The 21,335-nt window shown below is 46.4% G+C and overlaps 1 protein-coding gene across 1 annotated transcript; it reads left to right on the forward strand.

Annotated features, from left to right (window-relative positions):
* Positions 1–201: 201 nt before the first annotated feature.
* On the forward strand, positions 202–20,556 carry LOC123453701 (cell surface glycoprotein 1-like). Its single transcript, XM_045131326.1, has 13 exons — positions 202–229; positions 2,003–2,536; positions 5,468–5,582; positions 5,842–6,015; positions 9,222–9,328; positions 10,703–10,758; positions 13,742–13,778; positions 14,527–14,596; positions 15,880–17,555; positions 17,989–18,134; positions 18,653–18,707; positions 20,168–20,344; positions 20,442–20,556. Exons 2-13 carry the CDS (start codon positions 2,478–2,480, stop codon positions 20,554–20,556), a joined length of 2,787 nt encoding a protein of 928 aa, XP_044987261.1. The 5' UTR covers positions 202–229; positions 2,003–2,477.
* Positions 20,557–21,335: the final 779 nt, after the last annotated feature.

Here is a 21,335-nt window from a genome sequence, read left to right on the forward strand (position 1 = left end):
GGGTCTGGAGGAGGCCGGGAGCCGCGGGACGGGGCGCTGCGAGGATGCTGCGGCCGCCGGGCTGCCCGGGGCTCCGTGCGGCGAGGCCGGCGTCCCCGCACCGCGGGCCGGGAGACCCTGGGCTCGGACCCCCGCCGAGGTGCCGTTAGGGCCCCTCCCTGCCCTGCGGGGTGGCCGCTCCTGGGACGACCCCCGGGAGGAGGAGGAGAAGCCTGGGGACACCGGCCAGGTAAGCCCGCCCGCCCGGGACTCCCTGCGGCGAGGCCGGTGGTCCCGCGACCCACCCCGACACTCCCACGGCCCGTCTTGGCGGGACCCCGGCGGTGCACGGTGGGGCAGCGGCGGGGCCGCCCCGGGTCCCTGGGTCTCCGCGGGATGCTGGGCCACGAGCTTCCACTTGGGGCACGGCTGCGGAGCAAAGTCCTCAGTCCCCCACTGCCGCACATCCAGACCCGGATCCGAACTGTGCCTGTAGAAACCGTGGGTCTGGGACCGGGGAAATGGGTAGCATCAGGGGATGGTGATTAGGATGCCCACATTCGCTCCCCCTCCTCTCAAAGAGAAAAGTTGCCAGCATGATGGAGCACAGCTTTCATCCCAGGACCTGGGAAGCAGAAGTAGGCCTGCAGTGAATTCGAGGCAAGACTGAGACTACAGAGTGAGTTCTAGGTCAGCCTGGGTAGAGTGAGAGCCTGCCTTGGGAAAAAAAACAATTAAAGAAAAATGAAAAAAAAAATAGGCTGGAGACATGACTTAGAGGTTAAGCGCTTGCCTGTGAAGCCTATGGACACCAGTTAGAGGCTGGATTCTACAGGACACACTTAATTCAGATGCACTGGGGGCGCACGCGTCTGGAGTTCCTTTGGAGTGGCTGTAGTCCCTGACGCGCTCATATTCTCTCTGTCCTTCCCCCTGTCTCTCTTTTCTCTTTGTGTCTGTGAAATTCGAATAAATAAAGCAGAATTAACAAAAATCTTTAAAACTGGTGTGGTGGCTCACGCTTTTAATACCAGCCCTTTGGAGGCAGAAGTAGGAGGACTGCATGAGTGCCAGGCCACCCTGAGAATAGAATGAACTCCAGATCAGCCTGGGCTAGAGAGAGGGAGACCCTACCTCCAAAAACCAGAAAAAAAAAAAAAAACCAACATAAAAATAAAAAAAATTTTCTTAAAATCCTCTGACTGATACTGTTGGCCCGTCATGAATCAAGTTTGCCATAGAACCAGGGAGTGTGAAGGGCCTGGGACCTTACTGGGCATCGCAGACCACTTTATAAATGTTGCACAAGTGGGCAGTGCTGACAGAGGTGGACATTGACCTCACCTGAATGGAGGATATACCTGCTGCGACTGACCTGGCTAGTGGACCCACTGCCTATATTCCCTGGGGAGCCCCCTCAACACCCTTTTCTCAGCGTCGCTGTGCAGTGGGGCTTGGCAGGAGCAGTCTCTCAGGATGGATCCGCCCAGGCTGCGCATCTTCTCAGCGCCTCAGAGTCCAGGGCCCCCAAAGCTGCGCTGCGCCTGGTCCTTCTCCTCAGGCAGCAGGGCCAGCTAAGGCCAGGCTCTGCCTTGGTGGGTGTGCGCCCTCTGTGGCCTCCTGCAGGCCCTGCAGCACCTCAGCACTGCTCACTGCTGCCCAGCAGGAGGGGCGGAGGGTGGTGTGGACTCCAGCACAGAACAGGCTTCTCCCAGAGCCGGCCCAACAGCTTTATCAGGGTTTTCCCTGAGGTCCACGACCATTACTAGACCTGGTGACAGTGAAAGTGAAGGGAGAGGATCAGGATCCCTCTGGGGGGTGACTGGCCAAGGCCCACAGCACTGCCCACTGCCAGTTCGCTGTCCAGAGTTCTGCCTTCAGTGCTTCCATCTGAAGTCGTGAGTGAATTCCCTAGTTGTACAACAAATAGAGCTGAGCTAGAAAAGAATGAATAGAAGATTCATTCACGGGTGTCAGGGTGCCAGTTAGACTTTTTAAATATTTTTATTTATTTCTCTACAAGCAGAGATAGACAGATTGAATGGCCTAGCAGGGCCTACAGCCACTGGGAAAGAACTACACATGCGTGCACCCCTTCGCACCTCCCAGCACTGGACAGGCGATGTTCGTCCCCAGGGCTGTCTCCAAGAGCCTGGGGCTGCCTCGCAAGGACGCATCTCTTCACTGGATGTCAGCTACCAAGTTCCTGAGTCAGTGTGAAGCCAGTGCAGATGACTACCTGGTTGTTGGGGTCCCAGTCAACGCTGGCAAATATACCTACCAGGCAGTGAAGTCAGAGCAAGGCAGGCCCACAGGACACACTGGGTTTGGAAGAGGAAAGGAAAGGCAGAGTTGCATCACTTCAAGGGACAGAGGGACTTCTGCAGAGGCCAAGGAAGCCGCTTTGGCAGCCCAGGGGACCCTGTGGAGAGCAGATGAGCTGGCGGGCGCGGTGGCGATCCTGAAGATGCCTCTGAGCTTCGCGATGGGACTGCACCATGCTCACCTGCAGCCTTCGCTCGCCTTCCTGTGGCTCTGTCTTTCTCCTTCCGTGCAGGTTGGTGTTTTTGGGTTTGGTGAACTCATGTACAGGAAACTGGAAAGTCTACAAAACAAAATCAAGCCACCAATAATCTTAAATGCCTGACATCGTAGGTTAAAAAAAAGCTACCCAAGTGCACAGCGGGACCTGCTCCTCACACTGAAACCACTTGGCTTTGTGGGCAGAGCTGGGCAGCAAAGGATCTGCACACTTCACACACACCCCTGGCAGCTCACCTTTGCAGGGCGCCTTGTGCGCAGAGCTGACATGTGTCAGACGGGCTTGCCTCGCACTTGCTTGTGCGTGGCCGACCCTCCATGTCCTCAGTTGAGGCTGCCTGGTCACGTTCAATTGTGACATAACTTTGTTTTCCTCGTTGCCTGGCAACCAACTGCTCCTACCATTCATTTAGTGAGTCAGGGGTCTTCCTTGAACACAGTACTTACAAAGTGTTGGCCATATTTGGTATTTCTTTAATAGTAATTACCCTGAATGTGGCCGTGAGGCCACGAAAAGCTGTGACTGATGGGGGGAGGGGGCCCGTGAGGCCCTTGACCTCTATCATGAGGAGGGCGTCAGGGTCCCGATGGAGCCCTGAGCCCCAGAGCTCCTGCACCAGCCTGTGCGGGGCTTGCTTCTGCTGGACATTCCTAAAGAGAAAGAGGCACAAAAGGCCAAAATATCTCCAGGCCTACGAGCCTGTAGGGCAGTTCCACCAAGCCGCCAGCGAAGGCTCAGTAGAGACAGTGAGGTGTCTGCTGAGGAGCGGACTATTCAGCGTCAACGACACCGACGTACAGAACAGGTAAAAGGCCCGGAGGGGCAAGGGACTGCCCGGGGGACTGGTCATCCTGGGAGAGTGGTGTCACCTGTGTGGCTGGGTTCCTCTGCACAATGTCGAGGGATGGATGGAGGTTTCCCCAGCGTTTTGGCTTCAAGTACGCACTTCCAGAAGTTTGAGAGATTCTGTCTTCTCACTTTGACTGCCAGATGAGCAATCGGGTGACAGCCCTAAATCCAAGGCCCTGCAAAGGAGAAAGGAGCTCATCCTAAGCAGGAACAGTGGGCTGGGTGGGGCCTTAGTCATTCCTTCCTATCCATCCTTTCCATAGAGGTGGACAAGAGTGGAGAAGGAGGACGTGGCTGCTGGCGAAGATCCTCACACAGTCTGTGCTGCCTTGCGGTCATGAGCACATCTCATTGAGTCTTGTGTGATTATCTTTTATTTTGTATGGTAATAAATTTAAAGGAAAAAAGCCCTGCCATTCACACTCGTGAAACATGGCTGTTACAAGTAGCATTTGAATGCCAGAGATGCCAAAATGTGAGATGAAGAGCATCAGAGAATGCCTGGCAGGGTGGCCCTGGCCTGCAATGCCAGCTACTAAAAGGCTGAAGTAATGGATTGCAAGATCAAGGCCGAGATGGACAAGAAAGCAGACACTTTCTCACATTTATAATTATGATTATTTAGTGCTGGACAGATGGCTTAGTGCTTAAGGCGCTTGCCTGCAAAGCCTAAGGCCCCATGTTCTACCCTTGAGATCCCACATTAGTCAGACACACAAAGGTGAGGCAAGTGCTAGTTCGCTCACACATGTCCACTAGGTGGCCTAAGTGCCTAGGGTTCAATTTCAGTGGCTGAGGCCTTGGCACAGCAATTCTCTCTCGGTTCCTCTCGCTCACTCTCTTAAAAAATAGAAAAAACCATTTTGGTTATTTGAATACATCAATTCTTATATCTGAAATTTGAGCTATGATTCTATTTCACATAATTGGAATGTTACTTTTCTTCGCTGGTTTTTTCAAGGTAGGGTCTTGCTCTAGCCCACGCTGACCTGGAATTCACTATGTAGTTTCAGGGTAGCCTTGAACTCATGACAATTCTCCTACCTTTGCCTCCCAAGTGCTGGGATTAAAGGAATCTACCTCCACACGGGGCTCTGTGATGTCAGTTTTGTTCATAGTAGTGAATGATATTAGGTATCATATCTAACAAACACTGAACAATTAAGCATTTTAAACAAGTCTACAGGCTTTGAGTTGATCTCTTTAGACCATCACCCTAACATTCTTTAAGGTAACTACTATTTCCAGTCCCCATTTTATGGATGAAAAACATGAGTAGACCTCCTAGGGAAGCGAAGATGTACAGCAGGATTCGAATCCAAGCTTCGGTCAGTGTAAAGGCTGCTCTGTGCACGGACGCGGCACTGGTAGAGGCGTGTACTGTAAGCCCAGGACCCTGAGTCAGTATGTGGACAGGCTGTGGGGATCTCTCAGTGGCTCAGAGTGTCTCACACAAGCACGAGGGCCTGAGAAGCCTGACGGTGCTCCAGCGTGAGTCCCAGGCATCCACATAGAAGGCTGGGTGTGGGCAGATGGCCTCTAACGCCGCTCTCGTGTGGGGCAGAAACCAAAGAATTGCTGAGGTTCCTGAACACTGCGTGGTCCTGAGCCAAGGAGGCTCAGTGTCCAAGAAAAGTAGCCACGCAAGGCTGGCCAAGGTGGTTCATGCCTTTAATCCCAGCACTCATGAGACAGAGGTAGGAGGATTGCTGTGAGTTCAAGGCCAGCCCAAGACAACATAGTGAATTCCAGGCCAGCTCGGGCTACCGTGAGATCCTACCTCGGGAAGAAAAAATACATTACAGCAAGAAAAGTCAAGAAATGGAGGGGTCCCACGATGAACTCCTCCTGCCTCTACAGGAGGTTGGCACAGGGCTTTGCATCAGATGTACTTTTAACCATCCACCTCCCCCCACACACAAATACACAACACTCACACTCCATACAAGCACCTGCAAGCAAAGAGTAAATAAAAATAAGAAAATTCTAACACCTTCTCTTCTGATGAAAACTAAGTGCACCCTACCTGAGTTTTATAATGGATGTGTTTTGATGTAGTGTTATATAACTTCCTAAAATGCCCTCTCATTTGCATAGAACTGCTCTGCATTACGCGTGTGCCTATGGCCACAGGGAAGTGGTCCATCTGTTACTCGACTACGAATGCACCATCAGTGTCTTCGATAACGAGCAGTGCACTCCACTTATCAAGGTAGGTAACATGCAGCAACTTCAGTGTGAGAACTTAGTCATTGCAATGCTCGAACATCAAGGAGGGGCGCCCCCCTGTGATCCCTCCCCATGAGAAGCTGGGATGAGAAGCCTGAGCTACATGAGGAGCCCTCATGTCAACTTGGGAACAAAACAAGCTGAGAGGAAAAATGAATGTCTCTCATTTATAGGGAAGTAATTGTGAAGCTAGTGGATTGTTGATCTGGATGTCTTTCAATCGGGGAACTCTTGGTCCACAGGCCAGCCAGCGGGAGTTTCATTTGTGTGTCGATACCCTGCTTACACATGGAGCTGATCCGAACGACGCAGACATGTACGGGAACACCGCGCTGCATTACGCAGCTCTGAATGATGACTTAGAACTGGCAGATCTACTGCTTGCCTACGATGCAAATATCGAGGCAAAAACAAAGGTAAGATGACCCGACTCTATTTCCACACTCATTGAAATAGGTTTGTTTTAACAAAGGCACATGCTGCTCCATTGTTCATATGTGGAATCTCCAGTGTTAACAAAGTGAAATGGTTTGAAATTTTACTCTTGACAGATTTTTCTATTTTTTTTTGTTAATATTTTAGTTATTTATTTGAGAGCGACAGACACAGAGAGAGACAGATAGAGGGAGAGAGAGAGAAAGGGCGCACCAGGGCTTCCAGCCTCTGCAAACAAATTCCAGATGCGTGCGCCCCCTTGTGCATCTGGCTAACGTGGGACCTGGGGAACCGAGCCTCGAACCGGGGTCCTTAGGCTTCACAGGCAAGCGCTTAACCGCTAAGCCATCTCTCCAGCCCCAGATTTTTCTTTTAATATTGGAACTTTTTATTTTTATTTTTTATTTTGGAGGTAGGGTCTCCCCCCACTCCAGTCTATGTGGAATTCCGTATATAGTCACAGGGTGGCCTCGAAATCATGGTGATCCTCTACCTCTGCCTCCTTAGTGCTGGGATTAAAGGCATGTGCCACCATGCCTGGCATTGGAACTTCTTAAAGACGTTTTCGTGGCTACAGCATTATTTCAATGCTTTTGTGGCAAATGATGGAAGAGACATTGAATGTTTTAAAGGTAAAACTTTGTTTAAATATGTTTTTCACCAAGGACTTTGTAATTACTGTAAAACAACACGGAACAGTCAATTATCTAAGAGTTGGGCCTTGTTTTACAACTCTAAATAAATATTTATGACAAATGGAATCCTCGTTAGCATGGATCATCATATAAAAGTGAATGATGGGCGGGAGAGATGGTTTGGAGGTCAAAGGTGCTTGCCCGGGAAGTTTGGGCACCATGTTTGACTCTCCAGATTCCGTGTAAGCCAGATGTACAACCGTGAGACAAGGGCAGGGCCACAGATGCCCACGAGGTGGCGCAAGCCTCTGGGGATCGATTGTGGTGGCTCATGCCTTTGGACAGTTCTCTCTTGTCTTTTTAAAATTAAAAAAAAAAAAATCTTTGAAAGTGAATCATTTCTGAGATGAGGCTGAACTGTAAGAAGGAGTGATGAAAAACAAACAAACAAACAAAAAAACAAACTTTAGGCTCGGTGTGGTGGCACACCCTTTAATCCCAGCACACGGTAGGGAGTGGCAGATGTAGGATGATCTCCATGAGTTTCAGGCCACCCTGAGATTATATAGTGAATTACAGGTCAGCCTGCACTAGAATGCAACCCTACAGTGAAACACCAAAATAAAATAAAATAAATATCAGTATAAAACAAAATAAAAATCGATATAAGAAATCAATCAATAAAGGAAAAATAAAATAAAGCGTTTAGGAAATTGCTACTCATAGCCTTTGAATAATCAGAGGCTTTCCTTTCAAGGATGTCTTCTCTATTGTCCTCATTCATTTCAACACATTAACAAATATCAAACATGAGCCAGATTTTCTCGCTGAGGATTGTAGCAAGTTAGGAAAGGTTTTTGAATTGAAGGTGTGTGGTATCCACTCAGTGTGTCTGTGATGGTTCTCAAAGCCTGCCCTCAGCAGCTTGGCAGTTTTACAGTGGGAGAAACATTCAGTTAATAAGAAGAGCCCTAAGATGGCTTCACAATGCATTGATTGAGAACGTGGGAAGATACCGGTGCAAATGGAGTGGAAGTTAATGTGTTGAAGAAATTCTTGTAGAGGGTGTTGGGCACCGTTTTCATTACACTTAGGTTGTTATCACTTGACTTTTTGCTAAAAGGAAGAGTCCACAGTCACACACTTGCTTTTCCTTAAGCATGTGGAAATGAGCAGGGCAGAGGGAAATCTCAAGGGCTGTGGGCTCAACGTTGCTCATAAATACACTGATTTGCCTGCGTGCATGAAGTCCACATTTGAACTGATGGAAACTTGTAAAGAAACTTGCCATGAAAAATAGCACGCAGTCGGGCGTAGTGGTGCTCACCGTTAATCCCAGCCCTCGGGAGGCAGAGGTAGGAGGATCTTCGTGAGTTCAAGGACACCCTGAGACTACATAGCACATTCCAGGTTAGCCTGAGCTAGCAGGAGACCCCTACCTTGAATAGGCAATAATTGAATGCAGTCTCCTGTGAGTCCATGTGGCATTCTGGTGTCTTAGTAACACACACTACTTATATGGAGGGCCCACGTGAGTTCCAGGTTTCTAGGGACATGCCAGGATATTACCTCACGCCTCCTGCTTTTCCATTCCAGATATTTGACATCGTGGTTCATGATGATTGTGAAATATTGCAAGGTTATCAACTTGATTCATATTAATTTATAAAGATACATGGTTGACAGCAATGTACAGCAGTACATGAGCCTACACGTTCTGTTAGAGATTAAAATTTGGATTGAAGCCAGGCATGGTGGTGCACACCTTTACTCCCAGCTCTTGGGAGGCAGAGGTGGAGGATTGCTGTGTGGTTGAGGCCACCTTGAGATTCAGTAATGAATTCCAGGTCAGCCTGGGTTGGAATAATACCCTACTTAAATCCACCCCCCCCCCAAAATAACATGGTGTGAAGCTTACAAATTAGGCCTGGATCGATGTTTCAGTGGTTAAGGAACTTGCTTGCAAACCATCACAACAGAGGCTTCCTGCTCCAGAAAGCAGATGAAGCTAGATGCAAAAATCGGCACATGCCTCTAGAGTTAGTATGCAGAGGCCTGAGGCCCTGGTGTGCCCATTCTAACTCTGTTCTCTATCATTCTCTGTTTCTAAATAAATAAGTTTTTTGTAACAAAAGATCCCATGTAGCCAGATGCACAGTGATGCATCAAAGATAAAAGGTAGCACACTGTGTTCACATAGTTGTTGTTTTAGTTGGAAAATATCATTCAAGTCCGTCAAAGTGAAATTCCTTAGAGGCAGTGGGTGTTGAGGTGAGTTCCTGAGCGAACTGGAGTGCACGTGTTGATAGTGAGCAGGGGCAGCGCACGTCCCAGCGCAGGAGCGGCCTGTGTGCAGGAGCAGCTCGGGACGAGGACGAGAGGGACTTGTGAGTTACTGTCTACACTCCTCCTTGTGTTCACGACCTCTTTCATGATCTCTACAGTTCAGTGGAGAAATGCATAAATTGTGTAAGTTGTAAATTATCTGTATTATTTTATTTTAATTATTTTATTTGTGTGCCTATTGATTGATTGATTTCTTGTTTTTGTAGGAAGGCTTCACGCCATACCTCCTTGCTCTACAGGAAAACAAAGATTTTATAGCAGAATTTTTGGAACACATGGGCGCAGATATACATGCGGAGGAGCTGCTGGATAGGTATGGTTCCCTCTTGTCAGCTCTGTGCTGTCCTGAGTGGTGGCGCTCACAGAAGTCAGAAGCAGCGAGTAGACAGAAGGAAGACTGACTCATCTCTCACGAATACAGGGGAAGCAATGCAAGGAAGGCTTAGCAAGAACAGTCACTGGTCAGATGAAGCGACAAGACATGCATAGGAGGTTCCTGTCCCTTCTCACCCTGCTGACGCGGGGTCTTTGTGCTCTGCTTTGCTGGTTAGGGAGCTGAGACTGGGAGCAGGTCACCTTCCCTTAGATCCCAGGGAACTCTCTTTCTGTGTGCTCCTTCTGCTTGTGACCCTTTGCCCTTCATTATTTTTCTACGTACAAGCTGCATACAAATTGTAGGTGCCCGAACCTCAACGCGTCTGGGGGTATTTCCCATGGCCTCACTGTTTGGGTGTGAAATACAAAGTACTGAGCACACAGAGTTGAGATCAGTCGATTCTGAGAAGACTGAGGGCTGGAGACAAAAGGAAGCCGTGCTCAGGGCTCTTAGCTTTGCTGGCGACCCCATGAGTGATGGCCCGTTGGTTGTGGCTCTCCAGAGCAGGATCACAGCCCTCTCAATGTTCATCCCAGGGGTGAAGCGCCAAGTGGATCCTAGGCACATAGAGCTGGAGCTCTCAGCTCTTGCCAGGAGAGGGGAGCAGTCGTGAGGCGTGCAGCCCGCGTGGGAGTTGTGGCAAGGGTGTGCGCTGTAAGGACTCAGCATGACAGAGTCACGGTGATTGAGCAGAGACGCAGTGAGGTTGTAGTTTCAACATCCACTCTGCAATTTCCTGATAAGAACCATCTTCAGAATGCCCAAAATGTGCTGTGATGTGAGCGTGGTGGCAGGTGAGGCTGACAGGTAGCAATGCATCTCCTCATCTCCCATACCGAGTGTGGGGGAAGCAGGCTCAGACTCCCAGAAATGCCTACGAGGGTGAGCCCCTGGTATGGTGTGGTTCTGCTGGAACCTCGGGCGATCCTTCGTTCCTTCTGAGTAATGAGAGGTACAGGGACCTGTGTGCTGTAAGGAGGGAACTCCCAGTCCCTGCAGCAGCGCAAAGAACGGCCATGGAGAGTCAAGGAGCCAGGAACGCTGAGAGCAAGAATGTGGACTCGGGGAGTGAGCGCGCTTCAGATCACCCCTGTCCTGTGTGTGTGGGTGTGTCTGCCTATGTGTGTCCTTGTGCATGCAGGTATCATACGGAGGTGTGGTTTTAAGATTTTTCCAAGGGAAAATTCTATTCCTATCTTTGACTTCAGAGGAGAAATAAGGAAAGCCATCATCAATCATTACTAATTGCTGAAGAACCCGTGATCGATTGATTTTAATAAGTGCATCCAAGTAACTATCCTTTATTTTTAGGAAACACCGTAAAATGCACCGCAGGAGGATGTGTAAGCATACAGTGCGACGTCGAGGTGAGACTGCTCTTTTGTTTTGTTTTGTTTTAATTAAGACAGAATGAGGAGAGAGAGAGTAGGAACGTGCGTGCCAGGGCCTCTAGCCACTGCAAGCAAATTCCAGATGCATGAGGTACCATGTGCATCTGGCTTGTATGGGACCTGGAGAATCGAATCTCAGTTCTTAGGCTTCTCAGGCGAGCACCTTAACCACTAAGCCATCTTTCTAGTCTCCGATTGTTTGTTTTTTTCCCCATACTGGGTGTAGTTGCAGGGCCTCAGCCATGTGAGGCCCTTGATCCCTCACTGACCCAAACCCCCAACTCTGGGGAAAAATGCTGACTTTCAGTTATGCCTGCTGCTCTGAATTTACATGGGAAAACAAAAACCGTTGTCATTATACATTTTGCTCATTTATTTATCAACTGACTGGAGTTCAAAGTGAGCTAAGTAATTCTTCCTAGATAATGCAAAGTCAGTTTTTGGTTGATTTTTAATTCCTGAAAACAATCTTAGACACATAGATACAATCACTTACAAATATGAGAAAGATTTTAAACATTTTGTATTTCTTTTGCCATTACTACAAAGAAAAAAGGGTATAAAAATGTATTTTAAATCCATTTGTATAATACATACATTTATCATGTATCTGATGATTGTTTATTACAGTGCAGTTATGATTTATCTTTGTAGTGGTTTACAATGATTGCATGTGTAAAATACAAGTTGATGACGTAATGAAGCCATGAATACCTTCAAATGGGATCTGTGGCATACCATACGATACACCATGAAACACTTTATTAATTTCTTGCTCGTTCCTACAATTACCATTGTGTGGTATAACTTTATACCTGTCAGTCTGCACAAACCATACAAGATGCTTTTCCTGAGGTCATTCGGTCACATATTGAGGTGACTATGCCTGCCTGTAATACATTATTTTTTTTTGATTTTTTGAGGTAGGGTTTTACTCTAGCCCAGGCTGACCTGGAATTCACTATGTAGGCTCAGGGTGGCCTGGAACTCACGGCGATGCTCCTACCTCTGTCTCCTGAGTGCTGGGATTAAAGGCGTGCGCCACCATGCCCGGCTGTGATACATTTTAACAGGCTCACTGAATATGTCTTTTAGATCACTCCTCCTCTTTTTTTTTTTTGGTCTTTTCAACAAATTCAGCATAGAGACTTCTGAGCAGTCTAGGCACTGTGCCCCTCCTGAGCTGTACCTCCAGCTCCTTTTTGACCTTGCCTTCTTGTGGACTAAATTGGAATATGGTGCCTCTTATTTAACATGCCGAAAGTATACTTTTCAGGGAGATCTGCCCCGTCATGTGAGCTGAAAAAGATCACATCATGCAGGAACACACCACATTCTGCCAAGTCTGTCCCGAAAGTGTTAGTGGTAATGAAACGCTTTCGGTAACTTGCACTTTTAAAAACTGTCTAAAGAGGCGGGCGTGGTGGTGCACGCCATTAATCCCAGCACTTGGGAGGCACAGGTAGGAGGATCAGCATGAGTTTGAGGCCACACTGAGACTACATAGTTCCAGGTCAGCCTGACCAGAGGGAGACCCTACCTTGAAAAAGAAAAAAATAAAATAAAATAAAAAATAGAAAACTGTCTAAAACATCTTTCCTACCTATGTATCCTCTGGAAATAAGACCAGGAAATTAATGGTGTAGATAAATCATAATAATCCTGTGCCATTCATGATGAGTATGCAGAGATTCACTGTTATGATGAGAGGGCTCATTTTCTCAGGAACCATTTTGTAAATAACACTTTCTTCACTATGTATGGTGATCAGTACTGGCTGCTGGCTAAGGAAGTGCTCCACCACGAGCAACCTCAGCCTCGACTATTTTTTGGACAACCCTCGACTCTCGTCATTGGAAATACCAGGAAGGTCTCACTGGGTGTTTGTGTCCTTCAAATGAAGAGAGAATGCGTTATTTTCTCTTTTAGTGAGAGCCAGCTGCTGGCCTGGGACGAGCGCGTGCGTGGATCCGTGCGCTTGCTGTCAGGCGGTTCTCTGTAGGCTTGTCGCTCTGTCCCCAGTGCCTCCCTCACCATGTCTCGCTGTGAGATCACCGCTCAGCGGTCTTCACTCCAAAGGCAGCGACCCCTCCCGGAGTTCTTTTCATTGATTTATGTTTTTACTTGCACGCGTGCACAATGAAGGGAAGCCAACAGTGACTCTTGCTTCTGCAAGAGAATGTCCATGTTGCGTTATGTGACTGCAGAAAGGAAGCAGGGCTGGCAGACTTTCCAAACGAGCACCTTTCAGCACTGAACCAAATCGCCCTCAATGGTTCCTTTCAAGGGAGATTAAGTGGAAGATGAGCGTACATCAGACAGGAGCAGAGCCAGAGCGATGCACTTGTACTAGCGTCTTTCCCGAGGAGGAGTCGGGAGGGTAAGCACTCCGCCCTCCCTTGAGTTTTGCCTCACTGACAACTGGAGACTCATTTCAAACCTCTTGGTTCCTGGTCTATTTCCTGTTTTTATGCTGAGCTGCACAGTGACGTTAGTTCTCCTTCCTTGTGAGAGACTTTCACCCTGAACTGAGCAATTTCAGTGGAAGAGCTGGAGATAACTTTCTGGGGCCAACACAGAACATGAAGTGTTCCTCAAGCCTTCAAGTCCAGGAGAGCAACGTGTCATGTGCTTGACGCCCTCACCTTGGGATGGGGATTCTGCTGGCGGAGCACCTCATGTCAGGGTGACGGTGCTCAGCTAGAATGGCAGTCGTTGCCCACAGCAGCTTACTTCCACGTGTTAGTCCTTCATTCATTTCTTTCTTCTTCTTATCGTTTTTCATTCCACAATGAAATGGAAGTAAGACTTCAGGGCATTTTCACCTGCCTATTAATATTATAATGAATGGTGACACGAGATTTGTGTCTAATTATGTCCTACCACTACATCCTTCATGTAATTTCACTATGTTGCATTTTGTATTGCTGTTGTAAAATGTACTTTCCTTTCTCCTCAGAAGCAGCTCGCAGTACTTCTCCGAGCTTCTATCGCAGGTAGGATTTCTTGACCTTCAATATTGTGGAGTCATGGACAACACACAGAGGAGGCACTCTTGATCATTGGGTGTTCTTGCGGACACACATCATGCTATGTGCTTCATGTGTGTCAACTTGTAACCATCACAACAGGCTTACAAAGCATCTGTGCTTCCTGACCTGTTTTTCAAGAACTGGGTAGCTCTGAAGGCAGTGCTGGAACCTGGCTGCTCTGTTGATAACTTCATGATTTTGTTTTAGCAAGTGAGAAACTTCCAGGTCTCCGCAGCATGTTAACCACACTCCCAGGAGCGTTGTCTGCAGCAGACAGGCTCATGGTAGTGTGGGCCCCATGCCTCCATGTACAGACGTGGATCTACACTTAGTCTTCAGCAAGGAACAGACACCTGGGAGGGCCTAGTTTATCTTTCTGCCTTGCTGCAGTAAGGGATTTGCTCTCGTTTCGATGACAAATGTGCCATGTCCATGTAGGGAGTGTTCTGGGATACCTTCAAGAGAAGAACATGATATAGACACACAGCGCAGACTCTGCCAATATGCAGCCTGTAGGTGTCCCGTATGGACCTGGTTGGTCTCTGTTGAACTTCCCGCATAGTGAACTGGTAAAGGCATAAATATCTACCAGCTTTGAAAAGGCCACTTTTACTTCATAAATGAAGACCTCTTATTGATTATGTAGAAAAGTGACCTTGTACCACACTATTTTAATAACTAAAGTTACTCATCATCCCCTGTCATTCTGAAGGGCGACCAACAGAGGTGCTCGTGATTCTGAAACTGAAAGAGACGAGCAAGACAATGACTTCAATGCCCAGGTAAAATGCACGTTCTGAAATTCATTGTTTTGTTGTGAATTTTGTTTTGGTAGTGATTAGTTTTAAAATGCGGCAGTTCTCTGCCCAGGATTGTTTATTTGCAAAGTTGTGAAGTTAACACCAATTTAATTATTCATCACTTTGATAAAATTAAATATGACTAGTACAATCATTGAAGTAGTAATGGATGAGGTAGAAAATGTTTTTGAAAGTCCATACTGTACAGGAAAATTGAGTTAGGAATACTTGTCCCACGGACAAATGGACTTTACAGGGCTTTTTACTGACATGACTCATGCCTAAATACATCTAGTAATGATTCAACCACACACATGAGCGTGCCTGTGTCTTATGCCACTCGAATGAAAGACACAGATTCTGAGGCTGAAATCATCTGGCTGACTTTAGAGGAGGAACTGAGAAATTCAACCCGTGTAAACACTTTTAATCACTGAGCCATTCCCCTCCTCTCTCCCCATTAAACCTTAATAAATCCAATCATCAATGAATGCAACTCTAGAAATTCCCTGAGTTCATTGTGGAAGAAGTTGCATTTGGTCTTTTTAATACCTTTACTCCTGTCCCCCTACACAGAGACTGAGCATGGTAGGTGACGTAGAGCACAACAGAAGGAGACACGGAAGGAAGCCTGTCGTTTGTTGAGATCCCTGAACACTCTGGTTCTTTCACTTGAGAAGAAAGAAAGCAGAATTTATTTCAAAAATCAATGATTGAATATGATAAAATCAATGTAAGGCACAAAAATGTGTTGTAGGGTTGGAGAGATGGCTTAGCAGTTATCGCATTTCTCTGCAAAGCCAAAGGACTCAGGTTCATTCCTCCAGGACCCACATAAACCAGATGCACAAGGTGGCATATGCGTGTGGAGTTTGTTTGCAATGTCTGGATACCCTAGTGCACCCATACTCTATGAATATCTGCCTATGGCTGTCTGTCCATCTCAAATAGCTAAAAATTAAAACCAACACTTTCTTCACTATAATTAAGTCACGGAAAGGAAGTGACAAGCGATAAAAGCAATGAACGGAGGCGGGCGTGATGGCGCACACCTTTAATGCTAGTATTATTGAGGTTGGGATAGGAGGATCCCCGTGAGTTTGAGGCCACCCTTAGACTACATAGTGAATTCCAGGTCAGCCTGGTGTATAGGGGGACCCTACCTGGAAAAACACAATAACAAAATGAAAAGAGAAAAACAAACATAGAAAAGCCATAAAACTTCTTTTTAGTGGAAAGTAACACGACTGCAACTTTCATTAAAGGTTGAACGAGTGAGGAAGAAATGCTTACTTAAGGAACTGACAGGCTCAGAGAAGTTACATCGTAGAGCCGCAGCTACTGTTTCTGCTGCTGCCGACCCTGCTGCCCCTGGTTCTGGTAGCGCAGCTCCTGCCTCCTCTGCCGCTGCTGCTGATGGCACTGATCCTCCTGTTCCTGCTACTCCTGCCCCTCCTGCTTCTCCTGCCCCAACTTCTACTCCTGCCACTACTATCCCTGATGTTGACCCATTCGATTCTCCTGCTCCTTCTGCTTGTGATACTCTGGATGGTTCTGATGCTCCGGATGCACCTCATATTCCTGATGGTACCGATACTCTGCATGGTCCTGATTCTCCAGATGGTCCTGATTCTCTGGATGTTCCCAATCCTCTGCATGATCCTGATACTCCCACTGACCTTTCTGCTCCTGCTGATCATGCTCCCCTTTCTTCTCCTATATATCTGCACCTGCTCTTCCTCCTCGTCTTGCTTGTCTTCTTCCACCTGCCCCTGCCATTCCTCATGCCCCTGTTGTTCCTGCTGCTCCTAGTGATGCTTTGTCCTTACCGTCCTCATGCTCCCCTTGCCTCATCTGCACCGGACACTGCTGATGGTCCGGACACTTATGATGGTCCAGATACTCCTGATGGTGCAGACACTCCTGATGATCCAAACACTACTGATGGTCCGAATATCACTGATGGTAATGATAGTCCCAATGGTCCAGACAATTCTGATCGTCCAGCTAATGCTGATGGTCCAGACACTCCAGATGGTCCGTACATTCCTGATGGCTTGGACACTTCGGATGGTCCAGTATTTCCCGATGGTTCAAAATATCCTGATGTTCCAGACACAGCTAATGGTCCATATACTTCTGATGCTCCAGATAGTACCAATGTTTCAGAATATCCTGATGGTCTGGTCACTCATCATGGTCCAGTAACTTCCAATGCTTCAGATAACCCTGATCTTCCAGTCACTCCTGATGGTCTGGACGCTTGTGATTGTCCAGATACTATTAATGATTCAGACAATACGCATGGTCTGGTCACTCCTGCTGGTCCAGACACTCCTGATGATCTACACACTCCTGGTGGACAGGATAGTCCTGATAGTTCAGATGATCCCGATGGTCCTAACACCTGTGATGTTCCAGTTACTCATGATGGTCCGGATAACCATGATGATCCGGACACTTTGGATGGTCCAGATAATACCGTTGTATTAGATAATCCTGTTGGTCCAGACACTCCTGATGTTTCGGACACTTCTGATGGTCTGGATAAGCCTGATGGTCCAGATAATCCCGATGGTCCAGACACTCGCGATGGTCCAGACACTCCTCACAGTATGGACACTTGTGATGATCCTGATACTTCTGCTGTTCCCGATACTTCTGAGGCTTCCACTACTTCTGTTGGTTTTGAAATTTCTAATGGTTCCAGTACATCTGAGAATCCCCGTGTTTCTGATGGTCCCGATGCTCAGGATGGTCCTGATTCACCTGCACCTCCTGCTGCCCTTCTTGATCCTGCTATTACTGTGGATGCTGATGTTCCTGCCCCTCGTTCTGTTCCTGCCGATGGTCCCGCATCTCCTAAGGCTGCTGACTATGATGATGAAGAACATGCTCTAAAAGCTGTGAAAGACGTTCCAACTAAGGAGAAAAATGATAAGTAAGATGATGGCAATACTTTAGATAATTATTCTTTGCCAAGAAAATTCATTGTAATATGGGCTCATTTTTATGATGACTAATTAATAACCATGTAGATGGCTTTGCGGTTAAGGCACTTGCCTGTGAAGCACCAAAAATCCTGCTCAGATCTCCACATCCCATGTAGCCAGGAGCAATGGTGCAAACATGCAGTGTCACACATGCACACAAGGGGGCACAGGCATTTGATGCATGGTCACAGTGGCTCAAGAAACTGGTCTGCCCATTCTCTCTGTCTGTCCCTTTCTCAATCTCTGTCAAATTATAAATTACAAAACTGTTAAAATTTTAAGAAATGTGAAAAGGGGAATTTTTGGAATTTTGTCAAACTGTTTTGTAAGCTTGAGGTGTAGAATTAATAGACAACATTATTCTGTTTGACTACCTTGCAGAAATGAAAGTGCTTGTCCTTTGGAGAAAGGAAACAAACATGAAATTACAAAAAGTCCATTGAAAGAATTGGTGAGAATACCAACACCTAAGACATCTACTGCAGAAATGGACACACCGAAGGGAGTGAGCGGTCATCTCGTGTCAGGTGAAGTCCAGCACACAGGGAGCAGGCTTAACGAGGGAGCTAGGGAATCCAGCCAGGAGGGTAGGCTTTCTGAGCAAGCTTCTTTAGCTTCTGACACATCTCCCAAACCTGTCGCAATCTGTTTCTTACTGTATCTACCTGATTTTATAATCATTATTTACCTAGGATTCTCTGTTAAAGTAAGATAAATGGTGTCATCTATTCACTTAGGATTGCTTTAAAAATATGTTACACACAGCCGGGAACCATGCTGCACACCTTTAGTCCCTGAACTTGGGAGGCAGATGTAGGAGGATCACTTTGAGGTCAAGGCCTCCCTGAGAATATAGTGAATTCAGGTCAGCCTGGGCTAGAGTGAGACCCTACTTCAAAAAAAAAACCTGCATATATTACACATTATACAAACATCATCAGTAGACATTTCCTCAGAATATGAATGAGGGAAGCTAAAAATGCATATTACACACACATAAAAATGACTCATATATTATTTCCTTCTCCTTTTCTCCATGATGCAGATTCCACCATCAGAATGGAACGTAATAATCAAGCATTTTCATACAAATGCCTAATGTAAGTTAAAATTAAGGACAATGATGTAGTTACAAAAGTAATTCTAGAAATGGCAAAACCTAAAGTATTGTTACAAAGAAATCCAAAAGTAGGAATAATTAAAAGGTATAATTACAGTATCCTACTGTTATTTATTTCTTGATTTGTTTTATTTATTTGAACAAGAGTGAAAGAGTCAGATTATATATATATATATATATATATATATATATATACACACACACACACACACACACACACATATGTACATATGTACATATGTATATGTACATACACAGAGAGAGGGACAGAGAGAAAGTATGATTAGGGGTGCTAGGGCCTCCAGCCACTGAAGCTGATTTCCAGATGCATATGTCCCCTTGTGAATCAGCCTTACATGGGTCCTGAGGAATAGAACCTGTGGATTGTTTGGCTTTGCATGCAGGTGCCTTAACTGCTCAGCCATCTGTGCACTTCGCGTTATACTACTTTTAAATCCCTAAGTTGTTCTTACTGCAGAAATGAAAGGGTACACTCCCAGTACTGAGTTGATGGTGTTTTTTTGTTTGTTTCTGGTTGGTTTTGGCTTTTCAAAGTAAGGTTTCTCTATAGCCCAGGCTGACCTGGAATGCATCATTTGAGGTCTCAGGGTGCCCTGAAACTCACAGTAATTATCCTATCTCTGCCTCCCAACTGCTGGGATTAAAGGAGTGTGCCACAAAACCCAACTCCATGCTACATTTCACATCATTTATATTGAACATTGTTACATTTGAAAAGAAAACCAAAATATGGTGTAAATCGCTAATGCATCACTCCCGTCACTGCGTCATTTGTTATATTCAGTGAGGTCGATCCTGTGAGGGTAGCATTCACAAGTAATATGACATCGTCTCTGTTTGCATTCATCTGTTTTCTTTTCCATTGAAGTATCTAGACATCATAGGCACCATGTGTCTGGTGTCTCTTATCTCCATGGTTGATGCCCCTCATTGTTCATCCCCTTGTTTACATTGTTGTCCATGTAAAGACGTCCTTGAGCTCAGTTACAACTTCTCGCATAAGCCTCGTGTACCACATAGTATCAATTGTACCTGTGTCCATTTTATGATCAGAGAATATATCTTTCCTTGCCATTTCCTGGTAATTCTCATGTTAAAAATTCATTTAAAGATAAGTAGGTCTAGGAGAGATGACTAAGCCAATAAGGCGCTTGCCTTCAAATCCAAATGGCACAGGCACAATTCCCAGGAGCCATGTGAGCCTGCGGCAGAAGGTGGCACTTGCATCTGGAGGTCATTCGCAGTGGTTGGAGTGCGCGCCTCACCCCGTCTCTCATACCTGCCACATGCTCTGTCTCTCTAGAACAAATGAAAACGGTTGAAAAAACAATCAGTGGAGGAGTGGAATTTTCCCCTATTGTTTTGTAATCTTCTTAGAAGAAACAGTAGAAAACATTGACTTTCATGAATCTCTTAAAGGAATGGAGCCCCCTGCCCTCTGGCAGAAGAAAAGAAAAGTGAAAATAGCAAATTCACTACAAGCGAATCCGTGTCTGCATCAACCAGCGCGGGGTCTCCTTTTGAAATGGGGACTGTGCCCGAACCGCAAGTTGACGGTAGTCACGTGTCCGGTGATCTACACCGAACTGGGAGAAGGTAAGACCACCGATTATTCCTTTCCCTCAACAGGAATTGTAAACTGCTCAGTTTCTCTGGAAATTGTGCAGATTCATGTCCTCTTCATTCAAAGTAGGAGGGTGCTCAGCTCCATCCCATTGCTGAGCGGTGCAGGAAGATGGACCCCAGGCACACTGACGAGCAGGATTGGTGATGATGGAAGTTTGGCTGTAGTGGATATTGACACCTAACACCTTTGACAATGTTTCCCCATCAACGGATTCAAGAACTACTTAGAAGTGAAGGGCACTGGACAACGGAGAGATTTCTTTTTACATCATCCTTTTGAGAAATGATTGCAATCTTTGGACATGATGCAGTAGAGAAAGAAATTTGTGTTCTAATTGAACTGACATTTTATTTCCAAGTGTTAGAAATCTAGATCCAGCCAGTTTCATGCCCATGCCTATGGACATAATTCCTTACTGCATCTGTATACACATGAAAGGCAGGATCAACATGTTAGGAAAATCATGCAGTTTTCTTTTTGTGACCCTGGGGTACTCCGTTAGTATAATATTTTCCACTTCTATCCACCCATTTCCTATATAATTAATAATTTCATTGTCTTTAGAGTTGGATAAAATTCCATATGTGTGTGTATACTCAATTTCTGTCCTATCATCAGTAGATGGATGTCTAAAGAGACTTTACCCTTTAGTCTTTGTTCAAGTAGATTGGAGACCATAAAATGGAATCTGGAGGTGTTGATAAACGTTCTCCAAAGAATCCTTTTGCCTAGCTGGGTGTTGTAGAGCACGCCGTCGTGGGAGTGGGAGTTAGGAGGATCGCTGTGATTTTGAGTACAGCCACAGAGTACATAGTGAATCACAGGTCAACCTGGGCTGACAGCAAGACGCAACCTTGCAAAACAAAACATAACATCCATGAAAGTAGAAAGCAGGCCATGGTGGAGCAAAGACACAGTGGTGGAAATGAGTGTGGGGTTGAACAGAGGGTGGAGGTAACA

This window comes from Jaculus jaculus, chromosome 12 (genome assembly GCF_020740685.1).
Source record: "Jaculus jaculus isolate mJacJac1 chromosome 12, mJacJac1.mat.Y.cur, whole genome shotgun sequence".
NCBI lineage: Eukaryota > Metazoa > Chordata > Mammalia > Rodentia > Dipodidae > Jaculus > Jaculus jaculus.